This window comes from Tachysurus fulvidraco, chromosome 7, assembly GCF_022655615.1.
Source record: "Tachysurus fulvidraco isolate hzauxx_2018 chromosome 7, HZAU_PFXX_2.0, whole genome shotgun sequence".
NCBI lineage: Eukaryota > Metazoa > Chordata > Actinopteri > Siluriformes > Bagridae > Tachysurus > Tachysurus fulvidraco.
The window spans coordinates 7,278,337-7,297,982 of record NC_062524.1 but is presented as its reverse complement, the minus strand read 5'-3'; the positions used below and the strand labels follow the sequence as shown (position 1 = coordinate 7,297,982).

The 19,646-nt window shown below is 38.4% G+C and overlaps 1 protein-coding gene across 2 annotated transcripts; it reads left to right on the top strand.

Moving 5' to 3' along the window:
• Positions 1–587: 587 nt before the first annotated feature.
• On the top strand, positions 588–15,914 carry khdrbs1b (KH domain containing, RNA binding, signal transduction associated 1b). 2 transcript variants are annotated; one of them, XR_007143504.1, is made up of 11 exons: positions 588–900; positions 3,249–3,370; positions 4,971–5,087; positions 7,741–7,887; positions 8,272–8,399; positions 8,533–8,743; positions 8,847–8,914; positions 9,512–9,570; positions 9,790–9,986; positions 11,973–12,029; positions 13,647–15,914. XR_007143504.1 is itself a non-coding variant. In XM_027133845.2 (9 exons), exons 1-9 carry the CDS (start codon positions 807–809, stop codon positions 9,894–9,896), a joined length of 1,053 nt encoding a protein of 350 aa, XP_026989646.1. In that variant the 5' UTR covers positions 588–806; the 3' UTR covers positions 9,897–11,029. The 2 variants fall into 2 exon arrangements, 1 of the variants encoding a protein (XP_026989646.1); XM_027133845.2 differs by lacking the exons at positions 11,973–12,029; positions 13,647–15,914 and having other exon boundaries at positions 9,790–11,029.
• Positions 15,915–19,646: the final 3,732 nt, after the last annotated feature.

The following is a 19,646-nucleotide window of genomic DNA, read 5'->3' as shown; positions in this document are numbered from 1 at the left end:
GTGATGAGTTGGCACCCCATTCAGGATGCCTTGTGCCCCAAGTCCCCTAGGGATAGATGCCAGGTTCCCTGGCACTCCTGTGTAGGATAAGCACTGGAGACAAAGGATGGATAAATGGGTTGTAATTGTTGGCTTCAGGTATATTCCAGGCTTTATCTCACCACCTCGTTTTGAATTGATTATTTAGAAGTCAAAGCACTTCTATTTTCATCCACAAGGGGGCAGCAGATATTAACGTTGTGTCTTTAACTACCGTAACAAAACGTTATTTTATGCTCATTGCGTTACTTAAACGTCCTGTTCACAAGTCAACAATGCGAATAGAATTCAGACTGCAATTTCATTATTGTAGAATTCATAAAAAACAAAAACGAAAAAAAACAACAAACAAGAATACAAACAGTTCTGATCACACAATGAATTGAGTATAAACGATAATAATAAATAAATAAACGATTTAAGATCGAAAAACAAACAAACAATGATATAAACGCGTCTTTATCGAAGCATTACATAACGAAATAAACTTTAATATCGAAGAAGGCGGGGCCACGAGAGTGACGTCATTTCCGCTCCGAGAGCGCCTTTTGGTCGCTCGCGGAGCTGTATTGTTCTTCCATTTCCGCACGCCTCGTGCCGGACCGTTGCTATATATTATTAGCCGTGTTGCTACACAGCTGAGCGTTTTGTGCTGCGCGTCGAGAGGAAAACGGTGGGGAGAAAAAAAGTGGATTTGCGGTAGTTTCACCGCCGGATTTTACAGGTTTTCTATCGCTTTGTTAACTTTATTTACGAACTCCTTCAAAATGGAGAACGAGAACAAATATCTCCCGCAGCTGCTGGCGGAAAGAGACAGCCTGGATTCGTCCTTCATACATGCTATGAAACTTTTATCTGCAGGTAAATACATAGACCATATTTGTTTTTATTTTTTTTAAACAATAGATCTACATTTTGTCTGGAGATTTTTTTGTTCCCTACCCGTTTTTATCGAAGGGCTCGATCTCATTTAGCTCCGTGATCCCTTACTTAGTGCACTAGATAGGGTGCGCTTTTACGGCTCGTGCGCCCTACGTGGCGCACTTCGTGTACGATTTTATTTGGGACACTTCCCTGTTACAAACTTAAGCAGGGTCGTTAGGACTCGAGCATCGTTTCTGCTCCGAGAGCGAAACTCGAGTGGGGTTGTTTGTTTTTGTTTGTTTGTTTTGTTTGTTTATTTATTTATTTATTCATTCTTTTTATGTTCTGGATTTTCTTGTGTGAAACACGAGCTTTCAGTTTGCTTAACTAATGCGAAAAAAATAATTATTTAGTCGATGTGTCCCCTCAAAAGTGTGTTTTTGCTTCAAATGTTAAATAAATAAATATTGTGTTAATTCTATAACTAAACTTCAATCCGTTTATCAGTATGTGAGTTTGTAGTAATTTAGTATATAAATATATTTGACACAAATATTTAAACTGTTCACTGGCTCAATTTCACATCATATAATTTAATAAAATTTACTTTATTTCTATTGTGCTTTTAACAATTTCCATGGTCTCAGAAGAGAGAGGAAAAGAATAAATATTATTATAAATATATAATAAGGATAAAAATAAACAAGTGGTATATATATATACACAAACAATTAAAGTTTAAAATTAATTTTAAAAAAATATTACGTTAAAATTTAAAGTATCTGTCTTTATATATCGTTCTCTGTCCCTAATGAACAAGCCGGAGGTGACGACGGCAAGGAAAAACTCCCTGAGATTATAAGAGGAAACCTTGAGAGGAACAAGGCTCAGAAGGGAACCTCATCCTCATTTGAGTGACACTGGACAGTAAATAGTGTAAATATAAATAATGTCATTTCTACAACAGTGTATAATAGAGCAGCTGAGAGCTCCTGAGGAACTAACGGGTCATTGTAAACTCTGAGATCAGCGCAGACCTGATTGGTGATAAAGACCAGACTATACAGTGCATACGTGCACTGCATAGCACCTGAAGAAATAAGTGTGCATTCTATCTGTATAGTGCGATTATTCATCCAACAAGTATCAGTTTCAGCTTAAGTCCTTATTTGAGTTTGCGTTCTGAATGAGAGCATGTGGTTGGATTTTAGTTTGATTTCAGACGATGTTCATGAGCCTGCGTGCGTTCCCCTGCCTCCTTGAATCAACTCATTCAAGTTCTTTTGCCTTTTTTTTTTTTTTAAATATAGTGTACGTCATGAGCTCTCCATATAACGGGAAATGTTGGATTATCTCAACCAGGGTTTATTTTTCCAACAGGAAATGTTTAATTTTTTATTTTCCTCTCAACTGACTACAGCAGATGTTTTAGATCAGCAGCCTAAAGGAAATGTTACTGTATACTGTATTGATGGCGTACAGCTCTGCATCTGGATCTTCTCAAAGCTGCATATGAACATGTTTTTATCAGAGGCGTGTGTTAGGAGATCCGTTACACACGTTCCATGTCAAGTCTGTTCTTCTTTGTGGTTTTTTACCCGGCTGAGAACCGCTAGCTCAAGGACTCCGGTCTCAAGCAAGCTGCTTATGCCGTACAGACTATATGACCCCATAACCTCTCAAAACAAACGCGTGGAATTACTCTGACTAATACAGCAATGACCAACATAAATACAGAAGTACTTGGGCTACACACAAACCACTTCCTTTTTTTCCTGTGATTTTTGATTCCTATAAAAAAAATCCTTGTATGCAATATCATTTAAAGCTTTAGTTTTCAGATCACAAGGTCAGTGCAAACACGCCTATGACTGGGCATAGAAAGACTTGACTGGAGATTTTTGTGTTCCCTGTAGCAGCACAGCTGTATCCATTGCTTTTTCTTTTGTGTGTAAATGAAGGCATTATTCACCCCATCCTTGACCTTTGTCCTCTTGTCTGAAAGCTGTTTTTTTTTTCTCGTTTTCAAATTGTTTTCCGTTTTCAAATTGTTTTCCTTTTTTTCGTTGTCGACGTGAAATATTAGCATGTTAATTTGAAAAAGTGCCATTGGTCATGGTGTAGTTTTCATGCAGAATTGTTCACATCAGCCTCTGTGAACATCATGACTCTGCTTTCTGTCCCTTGCTGTTATTGTCATCTCTCTCTCTCTCTCTCTCTCTCTCTCTCTCTCTCTCTCTGACAAGCATTTATGCAAAGCAAGAACAATTTACAGCTGTATAGCAAATAACCTTGTCTGGTGTGGCTAAACAAAGACTTGTTCCTTTTCTTCTTCTCTCCTCCAGAAATCGAGAGGGTTCAGAAAGATGAGCCAGAAAAAGACAACGAAACCTACTTGGATCTCTTCACAGCAAAGAATATCAAACTGAAGGAAAGAGTTCTTATTCCAGTCAAACAGTACCCAAAGGTGGGTCTCGTATTTTGGCAAAATACTTTTTTTTGGTGCAATTGTATTAGACCATTCACTCATTATGTTACATGTAAGACTGCACAATTATTCAGATGTTATTTTAATGTGAAACATGTGTACACACACACACACACACACACACACACACACACACACACACACAGAGGCACTGCTATACTCTTTATTGTTGGCTATTGGACTGAAAAAGTGTAGATGCTGGGGGGAAAACAAGCAATGACTATTGTGCAAAGGTGTCTCGTTCTTGACAGCAGAGGAACAGCTGGGTTTTTGTTGGGATAAGTTCTCTTTTTTTTTTATTCTAAAGCAGGTAAATCTGTCACGGTTATGCTTTTATTTAAATAACCATTGGAGTGACGGGAATTGTTTTCTAAACTTAAATACAGAAATGTCCCCTTAATGTGTTACATTCACTTTTGTTTTTCGACCACACTTTTCCTTCCTTGACTGGATCGTAACTGTCGCGCTCTGATCGGTCTGTACAATGCAGCTGTCACATGCTACAAAAGTAGCGAATAGGAAATTAGGAAAGGTTGTTAATTCAGGAAGAAAAATATTGCCATTATTATCTATTGAGTAAACCGGAAAAAGAACGCTGCATCTAGATTCTTACGCGCATCTTATTTGTAGCTTTGGTGGCCAGCAACATACGATTTAACTTTCCTTTCTCATGCAGCTGTTCAGTTATCGAGCTTTAAAGCCCAGGGATAAATCAGTAAGCATTTGCATAAAGTTGGTTAATGAAGTGCTCGGAGTTGTCCGTTTATTAAATACAATCAGCAATAAAAAGACCGTTTTGTGGAGGATGTTCAGGCGAGGAGTTTTGGATAAGAAAGTATCTGATAACGTGTTTATTGCTTATTTGTTTATAATCTGATCATTAGTGAAGGAAAGCTTTGGCTGAGTGGTGTTTTCCTTCCCCAACATGCCCTTGTTAACCCGGCGAAGGCCTTATTATCGAACTGACGACATTATTCTGGCTGTTTTCTGTTTAAATATGCTGAATGGTAATGTACGCTCTGTGCTGACCCTCATATTTGCGGCGTTTAATCATTTCAGCCCCAAATCTTTTTAGCCTTTAGTCATGCACTTGGAATTGCTCTTGTTTAGTTCATGATGATGGAAATAGGTCACATCAGAACCTTTTAATGCTGTTCTCACAAGAATAATCTGCTTTTACTGCCCCAGTTTATGCTTTCTGTGCTGCAGTTTTATAAAATGCTTACTTTGTCAGATTTCCCATCACATCCTGCTCTTTTGTGCAAAGCGGTTTAAGTGATTTATCAATATCACAGGAGAAAAGGAAAGAGATTTAAGATAGGATGATGACAGACACGCACAGCACCCCTGCAGAATGTCTGCTGCTTAAACTTTACCATTCACGATCTCTTTAAGCTCTTGGGCCTTTAGAGTTTAGCTGTATTGTGCAGACTGGATCGTAATCGCAATGTAGATCTAAAATCATTCGGATGATATTAAACGTTGTCCTGGAAACCATTTCAGCTGATCCGAGAGGGACTGAACTTTCCTTCACATCCTGAATTTAGTGTTTTAATCTCACCTGTGCTTTCTTCCTCAGTTTAACTTTGTTGGGAAGATTCTTGGGCCTCAAGGGAACACCATTAAGAGACTGCAAGAGGAGACGGGCGCCAAGATCTCAGTACTGGGCAAGGGATCTATGAGAGACAAAGCAAAGGTAATGGCACAGGCACAAGGTTTGTCAGTCATGGTGTCAATTTTTAAAAAAATTTTTTTAACCTGAGTATGTTCCTTACTCAAGTGGTTCTCCTCCAGATTGTGTGGGCAAATGTGCAGCTCTTTTAATGTAGTGGGTTTGCCTCTGGGTGCTGCTTTTCCAGTTGATGACACAATAAATACTGACTATGTTGGAGATTTTATGGAAAAGTCCTTTTTAAGTAGAGAACATTAGAGAGTTTACCTTTTATACCTTCTCCTTTTTTTTGTTATTTAAATACTTGCAAAATGTAGATAAACACTATTGTATGAAGATTTCTTGATCAATCGAGTTGGTTTATTTTCAAATGCTTTTTATTAGTGACCCAATCTTGAAGTTATTTGCTGAGGTTTAGTTGTGTAACATTAATATCCAACAGTGCAGCGTTTCTCTGTTAATATCCAGAGTCGTATGGAAAAAAGAAATCTAGATGAACTTTCTGTTGACCGATTGCTCCTTCAACTGCTCACTGCTGGTTTATTTTATGACCGTTAATTAAAATGTTTTGGCTTAGTACAAGAGACTTTCTCTTCCTGAAGTCTCCACACACAGAACAAGTTGACGTTGTTTACAGGCTGCTTGTTTTTGAGTTATCGAGGTCTGGATTAATTCAAGGGACTAAATTTTCCCGGGAATGTTTTCTGATAAACAAATGAGAATCGTGGTGTGAGTTGGAAGAGAGGGTTTTTTTTTTTTTTTTTTTCTGTTTTCTTTCTTTCGTCTTCTAACCGTAATTTAAAAGAGAAAAGAAAAAAGCTCTTGCACTTGCACAAAACATCAAGTGTGAAGCCAAAGTACTTCTCTAATTTGTGTGTTGTGGCCTTATTAGGGCATAGTGATGCAAACCCTTTCCCAGATTGTGCTGCGTTTCAGATTCAGCTCAAGGCACTGTGTGCATTTTAAAGGCCTATAATTGACTTGATTTGGGCTTAAATGAGTCATTACTGTTCTTACCCTCACCCAACTCTCATACACACACAGCCTTTCATTGTTCTAACGACTTTATTAGTCATCTGTTAAACGCAGTGACTGGATGACTTCTATAAAATACTTTTATTGGAAACTTTTTTAATACATATCTTTAGTGTTTTGTTTGGAGATTCCACACTTTAACCATCCAAATTCACTGATCGTCGCCAAAGAGCATACGGAATACAGATGGCTGTTGCTTATTAAGCTTACAACAGCAAACTGTTCATCAGCTTTCAAACTATCGCAAACGTATCCCAACCGAACAGATGGAAATTTAACGTTCTGACTGGTAGGTTTTGCTGTTCTCATGGTAACAGATCTCCTTTACAAAGCTTTCTCCTGCATCAGTCTTGCAAAATTTACTTTTTTTTTCCTTCTACATATAAACATGAAAAAAGTGCAGTTCCCTCTCGGTGAACCCAATTGATTTTATGTAACACATTCAACCATTTTACACCATGATTTTTTTTTGGCCCACATTTCATCCTGCATGTTCTCATCACGCATTTGTTGAAGATGACCGCGTGCTAACAGCGCTCTGCTTAAACTGCATGACGAACGACTTAAGTAATCCGATGTGATGTTAATGAATTTCTGGATCCATGTTCACAGCTCGAATCTGCATCTCCGTCCATGTCTTTGGCTGCAGTCTAAAGCGTCCTGACTCTTTCACTCGATACCTGCTGTTTAATGTCATTCCTTAGTTATCACATGAATTTGGTCTGTTTTTTTTATTCCTGCCTATGTAACCGGTGACTGATTAGCAGTCATGTAGGTTTGGACAGAGCTGGGAATGACACAAACTAGCCAACGAGTTAAGACCCTGAGGACTGATGCATAATATGAAAACCTCTTTCGATTTTACTTCATATTTATGAGTCACGGCTTAGTGAGCTGTTGCATCTTGGTGGTTTTGGTTTCAATAATTAGGAGCTTGATCTGGTTAAAAATGAACAGGTGCGCAGTAACGTATGATACTTTAACATGGTGAGTTAACCACTTAGTCGATCACTGTGACGACCCTGCTTGTGTGAAATACTTTTAATCAAGTTTTCATTTAGCTTGATGGATTTATTGCAGTGAAGCAACATCTCTCCTGCTGCATGCTTTCCTGGACTTTTAGTTTCCCCCCTACTGGAGTTTTCTGATCAACCCTCTGTGGTTATCAAAGCTGTATTTTCTTTTCTGTGTTACTTTTATTTAAAACAAACCTGTGACACAGAGAGCAGAATGATGATGATGAGAAAGCTGTTGATTTTTGCTGCTTGGCTGTCTCAATTACTTTTAAAATGAAAGATCGGGCTCATATGTATCTGATCCTTTAGCAGCTGGGTCGATGGGTTTAATTTTAATTAAATTAGTCTCAGAACAAATGCATGGTAATTCATATGGGTGTCTGTAAACACAATAAACTAGGCTGCAAAAAATAATTGAGAGCTCTGCTTGACATTATTCCTGCCCTAAACAGAGGGAAGCCTATGAGCTTGTTTTATTCATCTCTTGGTGGATTTTTGATGTGTGCAGGCAGCTGCTATACTCATTGCATTTAGAAGTCCTTTGCTCCCTGTTGTTGATAATTAGTTGAAGTTTGTAGCCTTTTTCAAAACAGAAGGCCTATAAAATGTTTCAATGTGTTTATTAGGAGGAGAGCTTGAGGAAAAGCGGTGAGCCCAAATACGCCCACCTGTCCATGGAACTCCACGTGTTCATCGAAGTGTTTGCTCCAGCGCCCGAAGCGTACATGCGCATGGCCCACGCTATGGAGGAGGTTAAAAAATTCCTCTTCCCTGTAAGTATCAATTTAAAATCTCTCTCTCCGAGCCACAGGACGGATTGTTTATTAGAGCCAAATAGGCCAGTGTTTAAAACCAATTAAACGCTCATGGTGTTAAATTAGAGCTTGGCTTGTTTTACCTGTGGCTGCAAATTAATGCTCAGTGTGAGAAGTCCCTGTTCTCACTAGCTTATGGCTTGTCATTATGGTCAGATCAGTCTTCTGGATTGATTGCTGTGTACGTAATGGCACCTCAGATTTCTGTTTTGCTGCTTCTACTTAAGTGTTTCAGTTAATAGCGGATCTCGGATTTCCGGCTCATTTTGGACAGCCTGAAGAGGAACCGCTTGTCTTTGAAAGTGATTTGTTAATGTTGCCCCTCGCTTCTGTGCTCTCTAGGACATGATGGATGAAATTTGTCAGGAGCAATTCATGGAGATGGGATATCTAAACGGCAGCCATGAACATGCCGTCCGAGGCAGGGGAGGCCCGATGGCCAGGGGGCGTGGAGGACCCCCGCCACCCAGGTAAATCTAATAGCTTCATCATGTCCTTATGAATAAGTAACAGGCAGTTATCACACCCATGTACTTATTTTCATATAAATGAATACATTGCTTTTTACAGGGGATTCATTTTGTGTCTTGTTTGATTGCTCAGGGGTCGAGGCATGGCACCAATGCGTGGCGGTGTTCCGCGTGGTGGTCCAGCCAGAGGAGGAGCAGTGAGAGGAGCTCCAGCAGGTCGTGGTGGACCACCAGCTCAACCCGGCAGAGGCGCCACTGCCAACAGAGCTCGCGCTCCTGCCCCTGGATCACAGAGGATGCCTCCTCCACCGCGCCCTCCTGCCCAGGAGTCTTACGAAGACTATGTGAGTTTGAACTGCACTATGATTACATGTTTTAAAACCAAGGTTTGTAATCCGTTATCCAATGTAGTTTTAACACGGATATCTTTCGTTCTTGTTTTCCCAGACTTACGATGAAAGCTACACAGACTCGGGCTACGAATCTTACGACAGCTATTACAGTCAGCCACAGGCGTGAGTTTGAAGCACCTTTATTCTGTTCTTCATAACTACATCACCAGGCCATCCTAGTTCAGCACCGGCTTTAGAGAAACCTCCCTGTAGTTGAGATTAGGTCAGAGCTTCAGAGCTGTACTCTGGATACACACTGACCTGCTTAGCTCCCAGTTTTCCTGCTGTAACGAGCCTGACTCGGCTAAAACACAGCTTTATATTAATATGATGGCCTGGATTAGATGTTGTTGGGAAAAGGGCTGTTAAAACTGTGAGACTGAACATGGATAGTAGTTGTTGCAGTGGCATTTCACCTCGGACACAATATGGTGCAGTACACTTATAGACCTCAACACCGTTATGTAACTGTTTACCATCCACTGCTGCTTATGTGTGTTCAGTGTTGTCAATCTTTTTTTTTTTTTGTTGCTTTTATTAATTTTGTTTCCTCTCTGCTCAAGGACAGTTTTCTCCATGTTCTTAGTCAGTAGCATTGGCAATATCTAGGCATCTCACAATTCTGTTTCAGTTCAGGATACAGAACTGTGTGTGTGTGTGTGAGTGATATACACAGCTGCTTGCTTCTGAAGATTGATTTACTTGCATTGATTGTTGCAGAGAACCAGAGTATTATGACTATGGACACGGCGAGACACAGGAAAGCTATGAGAATTATGGTGGGTTTTTCCCCATTTTGCATTTACAGTGCGTTAGGATTCACGATGTATGACATCACATTAAAATGCGCATTTCAGTGAAATTGTTGCTTTGGTGGTATTAAAATATTCAGTAATCAATATATGGTTGTGTTTGTACATATTTGACCTGTTTAAAGGTTTTCTATGTTGAGGAATGCGGAATATTGGCTTATTTGCTGTGTATGTTTACCTCAATAGCTCAAGATGACTGGAACGGAACACAGCGTGCTTCTGCCAGCGGGAAAGTAGCTGCTCAGAGACAAACAAAGGGAGCGTACAGGGAGCACCCGTACGGACGATACTGAACTCTCAACAAGCACAACGTCATCACCCATAATGTCCCATCATGACGACTGTCTCCCACGGCAGCTCGCTCTTTAAGCAACCTGACAAAAGTAATTGTCCGCCTTTCCGTTTCGCATTTCTGCTCTGGACTTTTTTTTAGAAGGAAACCTGAAAAATCGGCAACTGAAAGCATCGGGACTCGGTCGAAAGTTCACGACAGTTTGAGGGGAGGTTTAGGTATTTAAAAAAAAGAAAAGAAAACAGCCTGTTCTTATTTTCAGTTTTATACTCCTAATCTCTCTCTCTGCTTTAATCTCTGCTTTTTTGCATTGTTAGTTCTTTTGTTTTTTGTTTTTTTTTTTCCCTTTTTTTTTTTGTCCTCTCATTGCTTTGGTAAAATATTTAATTGAAGAGATGAAGCCTGAATTGTTGATGAGTTGCAGATTCCCAGTAGGCTACATTTCAAAATTCTGTTCAATATTAGGAAATCAAAAAGCCATTAAACCAAATCAATTATGTAACATAATGTAAAGGAGCATTAATTAAGGAAAGGAAAAAAAAAATCTCTTTAACGATATTGACAATTGATTATTTGTTTTAAATAGTTTTTAAAAGATGTACGTTCAGCTCTAGGTTTCAATATTTGTTCCATGATATTTTAGAGTTTTGAAATATAGCCCTAATAGACACTGTCGAGATGGACTGTCCTCAAATCCTTAATTTGTTAAAATAAGTTATGGCTCTTCAAAATCTGTTCTGTAAAAATGCTAATTGTGTTTGGATAATTGTGTTCAAAAAAAGATAAAATAAGTCAGCTTTTTCATAGATATAATACCATGTTATATAAAATGCATGCTCAAACTGTTTAAGAAGGATTGGGACAACAATCTCTACAAGGGTCATCTCTTTCTAATGTAAAGGGATCCTGCAGCTAAATCCGAATTTCTTGTACATACTTTTAAAAAAAAAAAGAAAGAAAGAAAGAAAGAAAACATCAAATACGCCCAAACTGTACTTACTGCCATCTAGTCTCTGTACGCTCTCCAGAAAATGCAGAATGCTACCTGTGTAAGCTTGCCTAAATAGGTAACTAAATCTGTCCAAAAATGTTTTGCAGTAATTGTCAATAAAGCCTAGATTGTTTTTTATGAAACTTTTAACCTGGTTTATTTTTCTGTTTCTGTCATCATAAAAGCTGAGCTGGCCTTTTAAATAACCTGATAACCTTTAAGTACTTCAACCTTTTTTTTGTTTTGTTTTTTTATCTACAAAACAGAGCTTAAATCTAAAATGGTGCATGTAGACTGGAGACGTAAACGGCACTAAAGGACTGTTCAGTGTTTCCATTGTTAATAAAAAGCGCCATTTTTAATCTTTCTCTCTCTCTTTATACTTAAAAAGGACCCTAGAGGTAAGACCCTGTGCCTTTTAAAATAACCCGGATAGCTTCCTAATGTCTTTAGACAGCTAAGCATTCAGTGCTTGGGTATGTATAAAATTTTTCTTGAATGCCGTTTTATTCTTTTGGTCTTACGATGACAAATGTATTGTAGTTTGATTTAAAAAAAAAAATTAAGATAAAGTTTAGATTTTATATATATATATGTCAATTTGAACCTGCTTTTCTTAATGAAAGTAATGACTGGGAAAAGGAGAGGACTGCTAAACCTTCAGTGCAGCATTGTAAAGGTAGCTCTAACCCTAAATTTGTATTTAGCCAGTGTGTTATGTCTCTTATCTAAACCTCTTGGCGTGTAATGAATTAAACGTTTCAGTCACAAAAATAAAAGTAACAGGAAAAAAAAATAAAATTAAAATATTTTGGTATGCTAACATTTTAGATCAGACGTGTAATGCAACTCTTGCTAAATGTTTTCTGTACCAGTGTGTGGTGTTAAAGCTGCTGCTACTTTTTTCTTTTGCATAATTGAAGTGAAACTTGTACATAATACCAAAAAAAAAAACAACAACAAAAAAAACATTCTTGGAAAGCTTGAGTTGCATGACCTATAAATGTTTCTATAGCTGCATGTTGTTCTTGTGTACCAATAACACTTGGTTCGATGACGAGTTCAGAGTCTGTTCTCTTTTCATAGGGAACTGTGCTTCATGAGTTCCAGGGATGGAATCAGGGTTTGCGGCTTTTTTCTCAGGTCAGTGTTTTGTTTATATTTTAAAATGATTTCTTTTAACTGTTCCATTGGCGCTGCGCTTGTGCTGGAACCTCGGCTTTAAGCTTATCTATACTTTTTCTTGGCTACAGACTTGATTTGTAGCATCGCAATGACTAGCAGTTTCTTTGCAAACCCGTTCTTTCAAATTGTTACCATGACAACCAAATTAAATTTCTCTGAAAGACTCGTGTGACAAGGCCGGCGTTTGTACATCTGGGACTTGATTGGCTTTAAAGTTTTATGACGTAATAATGACGTCCTTTTGTCTTGCGCGCAAAAATTTGCCAATAATTTTATAATCATTGTCCACTTTATTAGAAAACCAAAGTACATCACCGCTTTGATGGAGTTATCCATCAGCCAATCGTGTGGCTGCAGCACGACAGATAAAATCATGCCGATGTAGATCAAGAGCTTCGGTTCATGTTTAGCGAAATTGGTGTGATGTCTGTGACTCGGATGTTGGCACCAGTTAGACTGAGTATTTCAGAAGCTGTTGGTATCCTGGGACATTCTTAAAATTCTGTTGTCTGTTAACATGAACAGAGAGCTCCTGATCTGTATCTAACAAGATTACATGATCTTTTGGATTGTGTTGATGCCACACAATTGAATTAACTGACTCGATAACTTTATAAACGAACGCTTGGTTATAGCCGCTATATAGATCATCAATGGCTATGTATTAATTAAGTGGCAAGAGGAATGGAATACATGGTCGAATAACACACATTGTTTGAAATACACCCTGAAATTACTACCAGGTCTCTAATACCTATGAAATCAAGATTTGATCAGGTGATCTTAACCAGATGTAGAATCGGACATACAAGGCTGACACATGAATACCTGCTGAAAGGAGAAGACCCCGTTCAGTGCTTGTACTGCAGCATTCCCCTTACTGTCAAACACATTCTGTTGGACTGTCCTGCACATAATGACCACAGAAGGTTATTTTATGGGGCCAATTCATTTAAAGAGTTATTTTACAAGGTTTCATGAGAAAGTTTGAGTGTCATATATTAATGTAAAAAAAAAATCATTTAATTTGTCTATATTTGTCTATTTATTTCTCTGTGATTTTTAGGTTATTTTAGTTCTTATTAACCGTTCTTGCCATGAAGATAGCCTCAGTAGCTGACATGGCAGTAAATTATAGCAACTAACTAACTAGCTGCTATATACGTTTTTCTCTTTTCAGCCCTTTCTTTCTTCACAAAATAGTACAAAGTCACCTGTACTGAAGTGTCTCCTGTGGTGGAGAAATAATACGTCATTTAAAATGTATAATGGGTTTATTAGGGTTAGGTTATGATTGTAGAAGGTGTACAAAAAAAAGGGGGGGCATTTGAACAAGTGCACTAATCCATTCCAGTTAACTGGGTAAATCTTCTAAACCACATGAACAATAGGAACCAGCACTGGCTCAGTGTCTGTGAAAGGTTTTTTTTTTTTTTCCCCTGAAAAACACATTTCTGTTTATTGTGGTGATTTTGGACTCCAGTGTCTCAGTATAACCTCCTATTTGATTGTTTTAGTGTTTCATATTGCTGCATGTCCTGGTCATTGTTACCGATTTGATTTGATTTCCTGCAGGGAAGACCGATTTGCCGTAAAGAGGCGGTCTTAAATTTCAGCAGGCAGGCTTTTTGGGGAAGGAACTCTGAAATCTGCAGAGACGGAGTCGAAGCGAAGTTCTGCCGGACGCCTTTCAAAAACTGGCAGAAGCCGGAATGCTAGGAAAGTGCGTCTTAAAAAGGAAAGAAAAAAGGAAATCGATGCTCTCCTCGGCGCTGCTGCCAAAGCATGCGGGCACTTATTGAGCTGGAGCGGAAAGCGGCTTATGTGTCCTACAGCGTCCAGTGGTCGTGTTTGTGTGCGTGTATGTGGTCACATATTGGAAATGTGTCTGGCTCATTGTTGTCTTTGTGAAGCTTCCAGCCTCTTTTTTTTTTTTTTTTTTTTTTTACAAGGGACGTATTAAGCTATTTCTAAAGCACACATCCAGAAAATGAACAATATTGTTTTTGTCATTGTTTTTTTTTTTTTTGGGAACTCATTACGTACCTCATTTGATGGCAATGGGGTGGGTGTTTTATTTATTTATTTACTTATTTTTTCCCCCTCCTTTGGGGAGATGGGAGGATAAATGGTGGGACACTTGGACTGCCACCCACTCAGTGAAAGTAATTTACTTTTCTATATCTCTTGTCTTCACATTTACAATATTCACTGAACCCTCGTGCACATTGCTGTATGGTACAATCTTTACTGTAATGTATACACACAAACGTAAAAACCTACCGATTTGTGCACTTCAGCTGTTTTCTTTGTACGAAAATAAACGCAGTTGTCTTTGCAATAACAAAATTGCAGCAAAATTGGATTCTTGCTGAATTCTGAGACTCCTTTGCGGTGCTACATGTACACTGAAAACTGTACGTGTGTAAAAGGGTAGTGGGTCATGTATAGCATTTGGAAAATATTGTGTTTAAAATCTACACCAAAGATCTTTTTTTTTTTTAAATTGGTGTGTGAATGATAGCTTTTTATCTGCCTGAGGTGTTTGATTTCTTATCATTTTTTTTCATTTACAATAACATGCAGAACTACAGTAGAAAAATGATTAAAGCAGTGTGAAAGTTCTACTTGTTGTATTTGTGCTGTTGGACAGCACAGGCATCATCAGACACCTTTTCAGTCTCTCACCGTGTTTCTCGTTTCAGACAAACACAGCTAGGCTTTTGTGACTAATGCATTGCAGAGGCATTGATTGTTTTTTTTAAAAAAATGTCCATGTGAGTATTGTTACAGTCCTGAAAATTGAATTGTAGTGTATTTTATTCCAGAGTACAAGCACATAGCTGCGTCAGTATGACGTACACGTAGGTCTTTATTTCAGCGCCGCAGTGCCACCAGGGCCTGTTGCTCCACCGAGCCAGAATAATTCCTTCGCCCTATTGAGGAAAGAAGTGTTTCGAACGCACAGCGGTGTGCGCCGGCGTGACGAGCCGAGAATTGGGCTTTGGAGCTGAAATGTCTTACCCGAGTCCGTGTGAGCATTGGAGCAGATTCTCAGCACTACATTTTTTTTAAAACCATATTCACACCAGATGGAAAAAACCATGCTAGCTTGCATGATGATTAAGCAGAGTTTCATAGAATTAAAACCACATTTCAAACCCAAGAAATAACCAAGAGGGATTTAAAAAAAAAAAACCTGTGTGTTAGGACAGATCTGTTTACACACTCCAGCTTCTTGAATAGAAACATATTGAAAGCCCACCGAAGCTGTATGGATAAAGATTCGACAAAAGTCCCAGAGGGGTTTTTTAAACCTTCAACTTTTCAGTCCATGCTTTAGCCTCTGGTTCATGATGATTTCTGACTTTAGAGGAACCCAGTATGTGGTGTGAGAAATTAAAGATTGCATGCATCCAGATTCCGCTCCAAGTTACACGTCGGAACGAGCTCATTCCCAAAAAGGCTTAAGTATCAGGAGGCAATGCGTTTTAAATGAAATAAAAAAATAATTAACCTTAATTAATTGTTAGTATGGAAGCGTCTGCAGGACATCAAGCACCGTCACCGTGATTACCCTTTAAACCGACCATCTAGATGATCTCACCTGTAGCAATAGCAAGCCAAGGTGAACGAGACCATGATTAGCATTTAAAGACACCCGGCTAGACAGTAGCATCACCCAGGCATTTGGGAATTACACAATTAAAATGAAACCCCATTTAAACTACAAAGAAAAAATGTTTGACCAGGTTTTGTCCTACGTTGTTCTTTACTCTGATGAACCCAAAGTACTTCATGTATTTTGTCACTGCTACACTTGAATAAACTACTTTATTAATATCCTGGCCCTCATTGTTTTTTCTTACAGTGGGTTTTCTTCTGATTTTTTCTTTCTTTCTTCCATCCACCTTCTTGTTTGATGCTTTGCTCCTCACCACAGTTATTTGTGCCTTCAGTTCAAACCAGCTTGGTTGTTCACCCCTGATCTCCCTCATCAGCAGTGTTTCTGCCCACAGAACTGCCTCTCACAGGATGATGTTCAGTTGTTTTCCCTTCATACTGTGTAAACTCTCTAGATGTTAACTGTGTGTGTTCGAGAATACCAGATCAGTTTCACAGCAAGTCTGAGATTTGTGCCTTCTGATGTTTGATGTAAATATGAACTAAAGCTCTTGGTCTGTGTGTGCGTGATTTTATGTGCTGCTGAATGGACAGGGCTGGTTGTTCCTATTAATGTGACCAGAGTGTGTATATATATATTTTTTCCAAAAATGAGAAACATGATAATTATATATATTTATCATGTCTGTTTTTTTTTCACTACTTGGTCTAAATCCTTCCAAAGTTGTACTTTCTTATGAGTTCAAATTTATTTGTATAGCGCTTCTAACAATGGACGTTGTCTCAGAGGGGCTTTACAGTACATAAACATAGTACAAAAAGTTGAATATAAAGATTAATATTAAATATATTTAAATGTGTTTATCCCCAAATGAGCACGTCTGAGGCGACTGTGGTGAGGAAGTACTCAATTGGATGGAAGAGGAAGAAACCTTGGGATGATCCAGACTCAAAAGGGAACCTCATCCTCATATAGTATATTTATATATGTATGTGTGTGTATATAATGTACATACACACATACTCAGTTTTTAAGTAGATTTTGACAGTGTGTAGATAACAGACTTCCAGAGTGCCTCGGGAGGGCGGTGCTCAGAGTACGGACGGCGATTGGAACAAAGAATGCCGCAAGCATAATGTACCATGGGGGGCTGTTTGGAGGGAAAGCCTGCAGGCAAAGCATTGTTTGCTTATTCGCACCAAGTTTTTTTTTTCCCTCCAGTGTATTTTCATTAAAGATCATGATCTCTAGTAAAACAGCTTTGCTAAAGCTTCCCTCTACTGTGCCTAGCGAAAAACACTAATGGCGACTTCAGTAGGAACATCTGTTTACTTGCTTATTTATGCAAATATTTAGCCAATCATGAATTGGATTCTGAACTGGATGAAATGGGACTTTTGTTTTTGAAGACCACATCTTGCACAGGCTCACGTTGGCTTTTTCCACTTTAACTGGCGTGTAATGATCGGCTCGCTCGTGAGAGTTGTGCCGTTGTAACACATCCACATCAAGGTTTGGTGATGTCTTTCTTCTCACCACGGTTACAGAGTGGTTTCCTGATATCCTTTCTGTCACCTCACACCGGCCTGAATGTTCTCCTCTGATCGCTCCTCTCCTCAAGGCCTTTCTGCCTGCATAACAACTGCTCAATGGATGTTTTTTGTTTTCCACACCATCCTCTGTAAAGCCTTTTGTGTGAGAACATTCCACATCATTTGGCACCATGCAATCACTGACAAACCCCCCACCCCCCACCCCATTCTGATACTTGATGGGAAAAAAAATTAATCAAATTTTGTGATGCCTATCTGCCTGATTTTATGCATTGCTGCACTCCTCTGCATGTGATTGACCGACTGGATAATTGCATGAACGAGCAGGTGTGCTGGTGTTCCTTATAAAGTGAAAAAATGTATGCTGAATGAATGATTAAGCCAATAAATCATATTCATTCTTTTCTTATATTAATCCCAGAGTTAGTGGCTTTGTGCTATAATTCAGAGAATAATGCAGGGCTAAATCTGTGTGAGTGTCGGTCATCAGATCTCCTTAACGTCGTCGTTCCTGTCAATCCAGCCAATTAATGCTGATGTCTGTGTCATTGCCCTAGAGCTAGTGCTGATTGCTGACTGCCTAACAGGCTTTTCTATTATTATATTAGACACAAGTCCTCAGTGCAGATTTTAATGAGCAATACCCAGCACTCAGGCTCCATCCAACAATTTAGGAAGCTTGTATGTGTGTGAGTAGGAGGTGGCCCAATCTGCAAACGTTATAATGAGAAACCCTGAAAGCAGATAAACAGAATCTGTCTATAGAAAAAAAAAGACATTCGGTCCGTCTTTTTGCAGTTAATGATGACATACGAGCATTGAGAGAGGTGTGTGTGTGTGCACATGACAGTATGACCTTTATGGCCTCCGGCAGCAGGAGTGTGCTTATTACACTTGTGAATCCTATGCACCATCATTTTGAGTGTTTCTGCAGTTTTACCCTCATCATACTGAGGGTGAGAAACGTGGTGTCATGAATGTCATCCAGCACGTCTTATTGTGTCCTGTGTGTTTTTCACACCTTTCTCATGCTTGGGGAAAAAAAAAGCCTAATCAGTTCAGTCCTTAATCAGGTACCAACTGTTAAAATCTCGGTGCCATCCAGCACAAAAAAGATGAGTTAAAGGATGTGAACCTAATGAAATGGACAAAGATGAAATGTTTAAATGATGCAATAAAAAAAATTTAGGCAAAAGAGCTGAGCGAATTAATCAAGTGATGAACATCAGCACAGATGATGATGATGATGATGATGATGATGATGATGATGACGCTCATGTTCAAATCCCACGAGTGACTTTTCCTTCAGGTGAGGAGACACTGATGAGGCTGAAGCTGATGATCAGTGATGACTGATTTTTCATTGTGATTTTTTTTTCTCTATGCAGATTAGAATGTAAATGTGGAACTAAGTAGTTGGACTTTAGAGGAATTACAATGAAATCTTTTAATCTATTTTTTTCACATTCTGTGGGGGATTTAAATGTTAGATCTTCCATAAAAACGAATCAAAGAGATTCATTTTCAAAGAGAATTAAAGAAAACCTCACAATCTGACCATAAATATATTAGATTTGTATTTTTTTAAATTCTATGTCATAATAATGCACAGATTTTGGAAAGAAAGAAATGTTATGGCTTTATTAAAAAAAAAAAAAAAGGATTGAACACGACTGACATGTTTCTTAGAATGATTTTGTTTTGCCTAAAAAAACACGGAGGGTTAATGTATAAATAATAAGAATTTTTTAATAAGAATTTTATTTTAAAAATATATTCTGTTAATTAATATTAAAGCGCTAATGAGATGATCTGCTTGTCATCACTCACCTGGATTTTGTTAAAACACAAAAAATATTCGTTCGATCTCATTTGTCTTTAATACACATGGCTGTGTAAATGTCGATGGGTTAAAATGTTGACAGAACGAGGTGACTTTGTGCAGTTAAATGAACAACTGCTGTCACAAAGAAATGAGCGAATGGATTTACGATGTCGCTGTATTGATTTTTGTAATGCTACCTTGCTGTAAATGAATCTGGAAAATAAAGTTTATTCTGCTGTCATTCTTTAAATCCTGACTGTGTTTGTTCAAGTTACAGCCAGCTTGCTGCAGGGAAGCAAGGATTCATTTGAAGGCCTTGACGTGCTCTCTGCTACCCAATCTACTGAAAGTAGGGCAGCTAAAAAAGGCTGAAAAAAAATCTACAAAAAGAAAGAAAAAGAGCTACTCTGTCAAAAAAAAAAAAAACAACGACAAAAAAATGGTGTGACGTGAATCAGAGACAAATATAAATCAGCCTTCCTTTAGAATTTAATTAGAATTTAGAAAACTGATTAAAAAGTTATGTTGGGTCTATTGTATGACCGAGCTCTTTGTGTGTGTGTGTGTGTGTG